Source organism: Myripristis murdjan, chromosome 18, assembly GCF_902150065.1.
Source record: "Myripristis murdjan chromosome 18, fMyrMur1.1, whole genome shotgun sequence".
Classification (NCBI taxonomy): domain Eukaryota; kingdom Metazoa; phylum Chordata; class Actinopteri; order Holocentriformes; family Holocentridae; genus Myripristis; species Myripristis murdjan.
The window spans coordinates 3,861,197-3,873,674 of NC_043997.1; the positions used below are offsets into that span (position 1 = coordinate 3,861,197).

Sequence of the window (12,478 nt, forward strand, 5' to 3'; positions counted from 1 at the left end):
GGCCACCCGCCCCCCTCTAAAACTGCACCCTCCAAGTCATCATTACGGCCCTGTGCACACACACACACACACACACACACACACACACACACACACATCTTTACATAACACTGTTGTCCTGTGAAACCTCGGATGTGAAAAAGCGGGTATTTAAAATGCAAGTGTTTTTTGTAATACAATATATTTTTATTTCTCAATAAAGTTATTCTGAATGGACTCCAGGTTCGGTTAGTTTTAGTCTGTATGTGTGTATGTGTGTGTGTGTGTGTGTGTGTGTGTGTACATTTGTGTGTGTACGTGTGTCTTGGGGGAGGCCTTGCCAAGGGGCTACGTTAATTAATTTTCCAGCACGCTGCTTTCTATTAAAAGTTGCGATAAACACACACACACACACACACACACACACATGCAGATACACTGCATCATATGGCTTGCAGCTGTAACTTCTCACACTGTAAAAAATGACAACTTTAACAGATAATTTTATCTTTACTTGACGCTTTTCAAAGGGATAGTTTTTATCGATCTGTCTCACGTTGGATGATTTGTCTCATTTCAGTTTCAGTTTTACTTGATTGAGATCAACACAACAATAAACTGCCACTTCTCTTATTTCATGCTGATGTCACAGTGCGGCACAAGCTCAGCAAAATAATAATAAAAAAAAAAGACTGTGAAATTTTAAAAACCAATATCAACAAATTGAACCAGGCAGTGAAATAGTCCACTGTGACTTCAAATGTCCTGGAATAAAGTTATTTACCACACAGGACACAACACACAAGATAAAATCACCTGCCAAGCCTGATGTTTTGCAGTGTATTTCTCAATAAAACAGTATTTCCATGTTAATTTCTGTCTTGATTAACTTCCTTATAGTCCGGATGTGGAGAGGAACAGGCCGCATGGAAAAACAATAGGAAACAAACATTTACTTGACATTTTTAGTGACGAGATGAGGTGATTTTAACAACTCCACACTCTAAATCTATTGAAATACTGAAATTCAGGAAAAACATTCGGGATGATACCTTACCTATAATAATATTCTTTCCCAAAATACATTATTAAACGGAAAATAAGTGTAATAAAATGAAATAAAAAGGGCAAAGGCAACTATATCCAGAACACGCCGCCAATGTGGGAATCCAAACACATGTGGTTAATAAAACAGGCCTATTCTACAGTGACATCTAGCGGCTGGAGTGGCACATTACAGCCAAAAACACACGCCCAAACCTCGGATGAAACACATCATAAATTCTCAGTAAGTACCAAGAAATTACCTTAAAAAATACCTATCAGCTCTGGCACGAGACATAACCTGCTCACATGACCGAGGCAGAGTGGATTAAAACAAAATTCATCATGAGAGAGATTAAATTAAATTTAGCAGGGGAGGAAAAAAATAAAAATAAAACGTGACCCTGTGCGTCCATCTGCTCGGTGAAGCAATTAGCTGACCACATGACCGAGAGAGCATGATGATGCAGAGAGAGAGAGAGAGAGAGAGAGAGAGAGAGAGAGAGAGAGAGAGAGAGAGAGAGAGGCGGAGGCGGAAAAAAAACAAGGACAGGAAAACACAGCCGCTCAGGCGACGCGTCACGTCGTTTTGTTTTGAGCAGCACTCAGTACCGATCGATCGATTAGACTGATCAGACCGAGCGGAGGGCGATAAGGGGATCTGTAATCGATCAGAGGAAAGGAGCCTCAGCATCACCCGGATGGGAGGGATGCGTTGCCTGGATACAGAAACAGGAACAGAGGAAAACAGGCCAACCGTCACTTTGAATGAGCATCTCCACTTTCAATGGTACAGATCTCCTTTATTATCCATTTATTGATCCATTGATTCTTTTCTGGTTTAAAAATCGTCTTTGAACTGTTTGTTATCACGTGAGGACTCCGATTTGACGGTTTGAGAACAAAACTGCGGCTCTCCGCTGAAGCTGAGCCCAGCCTCACAGCAGAAAATACTCTAATATCCCTGTAATACTGTTTTATAGTGAGGTTTTGAGCGATTTGGTCATACTTTGTGGGGTTATTTTCGTGATATAATCGTATTTTATGGTATTATTATCTCATATTGCAGCACCAAGGCCTCATAGTGACTCTGACCTAGCAGAGTTGTTTTTAAATCCTCCTACTTTGTGTTTGTAGGACTCATTAATGAGTTTATGGTGACCTTTTGTTATTACAGTCAAGTTCCTATGACGTTCCTATAGTGTCTCATACATTAATACACAACAGTGTGATGATAGTGACCGTATCACATTTTAAGGTGTTTTTACGTCTTATTAAATTAATATAATGTCATTTATCCCTGTGTTGTTGCTATGAGTTTTGCTGTAACTCAGTTGGTTCTGTCTGAGTTCTGTTTGGATCCTATTTGCATTTTGTGATTAATCTGCAATCGCTCAATCTTTGTTCCAAGCCGAACCAGAACAAACCGCACCGAACCGAGCCGGCCTGAACCAGACTGAACCGGACCAAACCAGACTGAACCAGACCAAAATAGACCAAACCAAACCAGATTGAACCAGCTTGATCCAAAGCAGACTGAACCACCAAAACAGACCGAACTGAACCAGAATGAACCAGACAGAACCAGACTGAACCAGACAGAACCAGACTGAACAAGACAGAATCAGACCAAAACAGACCAGAGAGAACCTGATTGCACCAGACTGAACCCGACCGAACTGAACCAAACAGAACCACCAAAACAGACTAAAACTAAAACATACTGAACCAGACCAGTTCATCGAGAACCAGATTGAACCAGATTGATCCAAAGCAGTCAGAACCACCAAAACAGACCGAACTGAACCAGACTGAACCAGACCGAACTGAACCAAACAGAACCACCAAAACAGACTAAAACTAAAACATACTAAACCAGACCAAACCAGACCAAACCATACTGAACCAGACCAGTTCATCGAGAACCAGATTGAACCAGATTGATCCAAAGCAGTCAGAACCACCAAAACAGACCAAACTGAACCAGACCAAAACAAGCCAGAGAGAACGTGATTGCACCAGATTGAACCAGACCAAACTGAACCAAACAGAACCACCAAAACAGACCTAAAACTAAAAACTAAAACAGACTGAACCAGTCCAAAACTGCAGCCTAAACAAGGCCAAAGCTGAGTGAGCCAAACCAGAATGATCGAGATCTAAATCATAACAGACTGAACCTGAGAAAAAAACGGACCAAACCAAACCAAAGTAAACCGAACCAGGCGGCACCAGAATGAGCTGAACCAAATCAAATCAGACCAAATGAAACAAACCAAAGCCAAGCAAATCAGATCAATCTGGAGCAAACCGCCTTGATCCAGACCAGCTCAAACCAGCTCAGATCTCACAGGTCTTTGCTTTCGTACTCCGCCTTCCCGTTCCACGATGCCAAAAAGTTCTCAAACTACCGGTACTTTCCAAAGTTTCCCACAGATTCATCTCCTGCTGTCCGGCGCTGCAAACGTTCAGTCCTCTCCGTACAATAACAGAATGTAACCCCTCCCCCCAGGTCCCTGCTGTGACTCAGGCCGCGTTTTCATTGGACGGTTGAGCGGACGTCATGCCGTGCACGTGTGCCGAGTGGCGGCGGTGGATCCGCCCGCTGGTCCTGCTGCTCTACCTGGCTCTGCTGCTGGCCGTCCTGCCGCTGTGTGTGTGGGAGCTGCAGAAGGATGAGGTACGAGGGTTTCCCAGTTCACAGGACGTGATGTCACCAGCCCTCAGGGGCCTGGCAGTTTTAGGAAACGGGAGGGTTGGTGGAGGACGATGGGACGGGGTTCAGGAAGTCGGAACATGCTGCCGCTGATGATCGATTCATTTTTGACCTGTGGCACCTTTAGGATGACAAACAGGAAGTGTAGGAGCCATGAAGGAACATATGATGAACTGTAAGGAGAACCAATCATTTGGTTCCTAAAGGGTTCCACATGTCATTCATCTGAGCTCATAGAAATGTGGATCTTCTTAACCAGCGTCTGCTCATTTTCATCAGTGCCCAAAAAAAGGAAAAGTCCCTCTGACCGCTGTTCATTTGACTCTGTTCAGCCCAGTTTCAGTGCTTTAAGTCGATCCAAGGAGGTGGAAACATCTTCTCAGGGGGGGAATATCAAACTAAACCAAACTATCTCTCCTCCAAAAAGTTTCCAAAAAGTCTCTGCTGTTCTTACAAGATGGCAGGTAGGGACAGTAGGGAACATTGTCCTGGCATCAAAGTAAGTTATCCTCTAACGTTTCCCAGTGGCAAAATCAGTTTTGTCCTTAAAAGAGATGTCCAACATTTAGAAAAAAGTGACACCTACTATGAGAAACGCCTGAATCCACAGAATTGACCAAATTATGGTGCCTCTTTAAAGTCCTTGGTTGACTATATGAGACATTTTTACATCCAGAATCCCCCAGATATTAAATATATTCAATTATCAACCTCATGTAATTATTAAAATTTCTCAAAACAGATGGTAAGGTCTTCAAAAACTGGTTTGACTGTGGTTCAATTCCCAACTCCAGTCATGACAACAAGTTTGACTTCATTTAACTATGATCAAAAAGGTCAAGCTAAGCTGAAGCGAACTGCCTCGGCTGCCTAAACTGCAGCGTTAGCCAACCTTTTCATATGACCAGCAGCTGAAAATGTCACATTCCTGCTGCTGGACCACAATCCTCTCATGGTGGAAGGAATCTCGGCCTCACGTTATTCCTGAGCAGTTTGTCCGAATTACATGAAACCTTGTGAGGCCGCGTTGTTCTGCCAGCCATTAAAAACTCGGCAGTGGGACCATTGACAGTCTTTAAACCTGTTATCATTTTTGCTTCATTCTGTCTTTACCTATTATGGCTTCTGAATGGGACGTCTGTCCAATGGAGCTTCTTGAACGCGCTCTCCCAGTTTACCCCAAATGGATAAATTTGAAAACAGCAGTTTGGCGTGGCAGTGTCGCGGGGAAAACGAAGGGTTGTATTGATCAAAGATGTATGATGTATGATTGTCATGTGATCCTGGTTGGAACCACAACAATCAACCCGACGTTAGTAGTAAGTAATACATGTGTTGTTCTGCACATGCCCAGTAAAGAAGTATTTTTGGCCGTTTGGTACGGATGGACAACTTTTGCGAAAACTTTGTGAAAACGCTCGTGTGGATGGAAAACAGTCTGACAGGAAGAGATTTTTCCAGATTAGTGTGGACTTGGCCCTAAATATATCCTTTAGATTTGACCCAGTTTGCTGTAACAAAGCTGGAGGTTCGTTCATTGTGTGTGTGTGTGTGTGTGTGTGTACACATACACTCAGTCAACACAAAATCATTCGACACCAGAAGTCTTCAAAGCATAGTTCCTGTAATTGTAAAATTCACTTAGCTAATTCCTTAACACACTTAAAGTATAACTTGCCCTATTTCTCTCTCTCTCTCCCTCTCTCTCTCTCTCTCTCTCCCTCCCTCTCTCTCTCTCTCTCTCTCTCTGTCCAGGTTGGGACTCACAGCAAAGCCTGGTTCATCGCAGGAGTGTTTGTGTTCCTCACCATCCCGATCTCCCTGTGGGGCATCCTGCAGCACATGGTGCACTACACCCAGCCTGAGCTGCAGAAACCCATCATCAGGTGGACACACACACACACACACACACATACACATACATGCACACACACACACAATCAGAATTTACGACCAGCGCAGAGCAGCTGATCAATCCTGATACATAAAACTTCTCTGTCTCTCTTCAACAGGATACTATGGATGGTGCCAATCTACAGTTTGGACAGTGTGAGTCTCTCTCTCTCTCTCTCTCTCTCTCTCTCTCTCTCACACACACACACACACACACACACACAGAAGAAGCAGAGACCTGGTCAATAGATCGGCCAGACCTTAATTGAGGACGATGGGATGGTGTCACAAGACCAGAGACACACACAAACACACACACGTGCACAGAGAGAGCTAATGTAATACAGTAATGTGATGATAAACTGAGAGGGTTCTTTCTTTCTTTTCTTTCATTTTCTTTCTGTCTCTCTTTCTTTCTTCTGAGGTGAGAGGTTTCATTTTCAGTCTTTAAAGACACCGTGAAATGGCATGTCGCGTCCCTGACAGGATTCTGGAGCCGGACCGAACACCGTGGAGAGCCATCATTCAAAAGTGCAAACCAACAGGAATTTTGTTTACGTCCACTAGGGGTCACTATAAGAGATTCTCTGCCTTGTAGAGAGTAGAAGTAATGGGAGTTTGTTTCATGGTGTCTTTAAAACTGTGCTTTCATCATGTTTTGTCCTATTTTATGTGTAAATTAAAACATGTAAACCTCTGCCCCCCCCCTCCCAGTGGCTGGCTCTGCGGTATCCCAGCCTGGCCATCTACGTGGACACCTGCCGGGAGTGCTACGAGGCCTACGTCATCTACAACTTCCTGGTCTTCCTGCTCAACTTCCTGAGCAACCAGTATCCCAGTCTGATCCTGATGCTGGAGGTGCAGCAGCAGCAGCCGCACCTGCCGCCCCTGTGCTGCTGCCCGCCCTGGGCCATGGGAGAGTAAGGAGGGGGGAGGAGAGGAGGGGGGGTGTTAGAGCTGTGATGATGGGTGTCTTGGTGAATGGATGAAGTGTTTACCTGTTGTTCTCTTGTGTCAGGGTTCTGCTGTTCAGGTGCAAGCTGGGAGTTCTCCAGTACACTGTGGTCAGGCCCGTAACCACAGTGATAGCACTGTAAGTATTTCCCTGTAGCCATGGTAATAGTATTGCGACTTGTTCACTGTGGGTTACTGTAACCACAGCAATAGCACCGTAATTACTTCACTGTAGTTTACTGTAACCATGGTGACAGCACTTTAAGTAGTTTACTGTAACCATGGTGACAGCACTGAAAGTAGTTTTGTGTAACTATGGTGACAGCACTGAAAGTAGTTTACTGTAACCATGGTGACAGCACTGAAAGTAGTTTAGTGTAACCATGGTGACAGCACTGAAAGTAGTTTACTGTAACCATGGTGACAGCACTGAAAGTAGTTTAGTGTAACCATGGTGACAGCAATATATGTAGCTTACTGTATCCATGGTGATAGCACTCTAAGTAATTTACAGTAACCATGGTTACAGCAGTGGAAATATTTGACTGTAATCTATTGCAACCACGGTGACAGCACTGAAAGTAGTTTAGTGTAACCATGGCAACAGTACTGTATTTAGTTTACTGTACCCATGGTGATAGCACTGTAAGTAGTTTACTGTAACCATGGTGACAGAACTGTAAGTAGTTTAGTGTAACCACGGTGACAGCACTGAAAGTAGTTTAGTGTAACCATGGCAACAGTACTGTATTTAGTTTACTGTACCCATGGTGATAGCACTGTAAGTAGTTTACTGTAACCATGGTGACAGAACTGTAAGTAGCAACCATGGTGAAAACACTACTGTAACCACAAAGATAGCGCAGATTGTAACCAACTGGTAACCATGGCGATAGCACTAGTTTTCAGCTATAACCACTGTGATGGCAGCTGCAACAGTGATACAACACTGTTTTTATTACAGTTCTTGATACGGTACCCATAGTGATATCATTGTTAAGTAGCCTACTGTAACCATGGTGACGCTGAGTTCCCCACTGTAACCATGGTGATGTGCCCATTCAGGCAAAAGCGTCGCTTTCCGGGCAGACGGCTCAGGTGTAAAGGTCAGAGGTTAAAATGTGTGAAGAGCTAAATGGATGTTTTTCTTCCCCGTGCAGCATCTGCCAGCTGTGTGGAGTTTATGACGAGGCCAACTTCAGCTTCAGGAACGCCTGGTCCTACCTGGTCATCGTCAACAACCTGTCGCAGCTGGTACACACACACACACACACACACACACACACACACACACACACACACACACTTCATTATTTAACTGCCCTGTGATTGTCCATCAGAGGGTTCACAGCAGTTTTCACAGCAGACAGGAATGCATGTTTGAAAAAAAAAAAAAACACCGTTGCCAAAGCATCAATCAATAAAATAAACAAAAGCAAAACAAATACATTTCAGAGATTCAAAATTCACAAATTCTTTAGAGAGTACAAAACATAATGAAAAAGAAATGAACACATAGGCTAGAGATTATATTACAAAAAAATCCATATGAAATACAACCATATCAAATACATATGAAATGTGACTGTATCTTGTTATTATGGAAACACCATATAGCCAAGGAATTCTAATTAGCATTCATGTTCTCTAATGTCATGGCAGAGTCTTACATATTGTACAGCGAGCTGTGGGAACAGACAGAGTTTCAACAGTTCATCATGTTTTCCCTGATCTGATGGTCTGCTGCTGTGAGCTGCTGGATGAACGTCTGTCTCCCAGTTTGGTCCAGGTGGCAGGAGAGGAGGAAGGCCTCTGTTTCTGTTTCCCCTGATGAACAGTGTTTACATTCTCTCAGCTCTCTGGGCTTCCATTCTTTCTTATATGGACCTTTTTCAGTCTCTAGCTGATGCTCACTGAGTCTGTACATTGCTAATGTGTGTCTCTGTTTAGGGTTTTTTACACTGACTAGGTAATTTGCTAGAGACTATTCTCTGTTCAGTGAGCGATAACGTTCTAATTTGTTGATGGATTTCATTTCGTTTTTCCAATTGTTGATGTAAGTAGTTTTGTTTTCTTTGTCTATAGACATCAAGTGTGTTTTGGAGAGATGACGGAGGTCTTGGCAGGTTTCTCTGATGTGTGTCAGAAGGTCTGTCTCTGGGCTTTACCGTGACGTTTAAAGAACCGCCTCGAGAACAAAGCTCTGCAAGATTACAGCGAGGGGGATAATATGCTAAAGATGAGATGCTGACTCACCCTCTCTCTCTCTCCCTCTCTCTCTCCCTCTCTCTCTCTCTCTCTCTCTCTCCAGTTTGCGATGTACTGTCTGGTGTTGCTCTACCGAGCTCTCAGAGATGAGCTGAGCCCCATCAGGCCGATGGGCAAATTCCTCTGCGTCAAGCTGGTGGTGTTTGTTTCCTTCTGGTGAGGATGACAGCTCGCTTTCTCTCTCTCTCTCTGTCTCTCTCTCTCTCTCTCTCCCCAGGCAGACAGTGTTGATACTCTCTCTCTCTCTCTCTCTGTCATTCTCTCCCTCTCTCTCTCAGGCAGGCCGTGTTGATAGCGTTCCTGGTGAAGGTCGGCGTGATCTCAGACAAACACACCTGGGACTGGGACAGTGTGGAGGCTGTAGCCACTGGGCTGCAGGTACACACACACACACACACACACACACACACACACATAAACACACATGGTTTAGCCTCCATCTTTGTTGCTAAGCGCTCGTCTCTGTGGTGTTTCGGCACTGCACCTCCCTCCCCTCACCTGTCAATCAAACAGTGTGGGCGGGACTTGGATTTTCTGTTGATGGAGTTTCTCTTTCCTGTGGCTGCTCGGTCATGATGTGTGTGTGTGTTTAGTTTAGTGTTTAGACCAGACAGGCTGGATTCCTCCTGTTCATACACACAGTTATTCAGATTAAAATATTGAGTCTCTCTCTCTAGGACTTTATAATCTGTATAGAGATGTTCCTGGCTGCCATCGCTCACCACTACACCTTCACCTACAAACCCTATGTACAGGTAAACACTTATCCATCTATCTGTCTATCCATCTATTTGTCTATCTATAGAGATGAAGAGATCATTTGTAATTTATCTGTCCTTCCCTCGCTCTCTTCCTCGATCTGGATCCAGGAGGCGGAGGAGGGATCTTGTTTCGACAGCTTCCTGGCCATGTGGGATTTCTCTGACATCAGAGCTGACATCACAGAGCAGGTCCGCCACGTCGGTGAGTATGCGGCTCAGGTGTCACACCGCCCGCGTGCCGCGTGCCGCGTGCCGCGTGCCGCGTGCCGCGTGCCGCGTGCCGCGTGCCGCGTTCAAGGTACGGGTTTGATCCTGGCACCAGTGGAAGCTTTGGGCTCAATCGCTGCTCAGGTGCTCTGGCTGGGAACGTCAGGAAAACGTATGGCGGTCTGTAAGCTGAGAGCATGGCTGGTGTTTTCTGATTGGCTTTAACACATCTTCAAAGTCCGAGGCCATGGTTCTCGACCGGAAAAAGGTGGCATGCCCTCTCCGGGTTGGTGGAGAAGTCCTGCCTCAAATGGAGGAGTTTCAAGTATCTCGGGGTCTTGTTCATGAGTGAGGGAAGGATGGAGCGTGAGATCGACAGGCGGATCAGTGCGGCCTCTGCAGTGATGCGGTCGGTGTACCGGTCCGTCGTGGTGAAGAAGGAGCTGAGCCGAAAGGCGAAGCTCTCGATTTACCAGTCGATCTACGTTCCTACCCTCACCTATGGTCATGAGCTTTGGGTAATGACCGAAAGGACAAGATCGCGGATACAAGCGACTGAAATGAGTTTCCTTCGCAGGGTGGCCGGGCGCTCCCTTAGAGATAGGGTGAGGAGCTCGGAGTAGAGCCGCTGCTCCTCCACATCGAGAGGAACCAGTTGAGGTGGCTCGGGCATCTGTTCCGGATGCCCCCTGGACGCCTCCCTGGGGAGGTGTTCCGGGCATGCCCCACCGGGAGGAGGCCCAGGGAAGACCCAGGACATGCTGGAGGGACTATGTCTCTCGGCTGGCCTGGGAACGCCTTGGGGTTCCTCCTGAGGAGCTGGCGGAAGTGTCTGGGGAGAGGGAAGTCTGGGCGTCCCTGCTTAGACTGCTGCCCCCGCGACCCGGCCCTGGATAAGTGGCAGAAGATGAATGGATGGATGGATGGACATCTTCAAAGAACACATGCTGAAAAACGGCTTTCTATTTCTTCAGCAGAATAAAGAGCAGAAGCAGAAAGCAACTGTTTTTGCCTTCATGAAACATCACAACTTGGAAACGATCTGGTACCATCGATATTTATGAATTTCCCACGTATTATTACAACTTAACGGTGGTGTTTGTGTGTTCCTAACTTGTAAATACTGTAAACGGGATGTTTCCGACATGCGCTCGAAGGCACTATTACACGTCACTGTCTCGGTTACGTTAGCTGTAGCTCTGTGTCAGGGTGTCCGTCACTGAGTTTAGCTTGGAGGGACAATGTAAAATGTAAAAGTCTGTACTTCAGTAACTGGTTTTAAAATAGTTACTGGGTGAAGGTGAAGTAAAGACTGTTCTGGAATCCTTTCAGAGTTTTCTCCACAATGGCTATGGCCTCCGTTCTCAAAGGCTTGTTTAAGGCTGTATTCAGACCTGTCTCGTTTTGAGCAGTTGTTCCGAAACAGAGAGCGTTTCCCCCCAAAGATCGGTTCGTTTGGACAGAGGGGGGCAGTAATGCACCCGGCTGCCAACCGTCAACCAAAAAAAAAAAAAAGAAAGAAAGAAAGAAAGAAAAGAAGCAGCAGAAGAAGCAGCAACAGAAGAAGAAGAAGGGGTTTTTCTTTCCGGGGATTTCTGACCAATGACAGAACAGTTGGTCCGTTCATGGCTTTTGTTAACAACTTTTGGACCGATACGGACCGTCGCCTTGACAACACAAACGACCCAAAAGAAAAATGCAACAATTGTATCGATTTCGCCGCTGAATCGGATCAAAGCAAATGAGCCGCAGGTCTGAATGCACTCCTCACACAAGCACCTCGGCATTTTATACTATATTTTATACTATGAGATCAGGGAAAAAATGTCCTAGTTCTTTTTCCTCGTTTTTTCCGCATGACGTTAAATACAACCTCAGTCAGATGGATCAGTGATGAAGTGATCAGTTTGGTGATTAACCAGCTCTGCTCACCACGTTGAGACATTCACACAGCTCCACACTGCAAAAACACAAAAATTTGCTTGTTTCATTGGCAAAATTTGCCAGTGGAAAAAGTGAAAATTCACTTGAAATAAGTGAAAATGAGCTAGAAACAAAAACAAATTTTGCCAATGAAACAAGCAAATTTTCACTTGTTTCAAGCAAATTTTCACTTGAAACGAGAGACAATTGTCTAAAAACAAGTTACTTCTGAGGTGATCATGTCTTATTTTAAGTGTAATGAGATATTTTGACTAGTAATAAGACATTTTTGACTTGAAATAAGACAAATAATCTTAAGTAAGATTTTGAGTTTTTGCAGTGCAGTTTGGCTGCAATGAGACAGTTAATGTCACCTGTCTTCTGTTAGTAAATATCTGACCTCTCTCTCTCTCTCTCCCCAGGTCGTACGGTCCTCGGTCGTCCCAACAAGATGTACTTTGGCACGGCGGTGCGGCCCGAGCACACCGAGCACACCGGCCTCCTCTCGGCGAACTCTCAGGACCCCGTCTTCATGGCGACCTCCTCCATGCCCTCCTCCCCTTCCTCCAGTGGGCGGTACCAAGGCCTAGGCCACACCCCCACGCCACATTCCATCTCCGCCCCCGCCGGCTTCACCTCCTCGTCCTGGGACGACGACAGCGACCAGGGATCCTGGCCCCCGCCGGCGGGCGACGCCCTGCAGCAGCAGTGTGACATCACAGCGTCCACATAG

At 45.4% G+C, this 12,478-nt stretch overlaps 1 protein-coding gene across 1 annotated transcript; it reads left to right on the forward strand.

The window, feature by feature from the left end:
* The first annotated feature begins 3,586 nt into the window (after window positions 1–3,586).
* On the forward strand, window positions 3,587–12,478 carry LOC115377009 (transmembrane protein 184C-like). Its single transcript, XM_030076863.1, has 11 exons — window positions 3,587–3,703; window positions 5,495–5,625; window positions 5,752–5,788; window positions 6,347–6,552; window positions 6,651–6,725; window positions 7,747–7,840; window positions 8,898–9,010; window positions 9,133–9,232; window positions 9,532–9,609; window positions 9,724–9,817; window positions 12,168–12,478. The coding sequence occupies exons 1-11, from the start codon at window positions 3,587–3,589 to the stop codon at window positions 12,476–12,478; spliced, it is 1,356 nt and encodes a 451-aa protein (XP_029932723.1).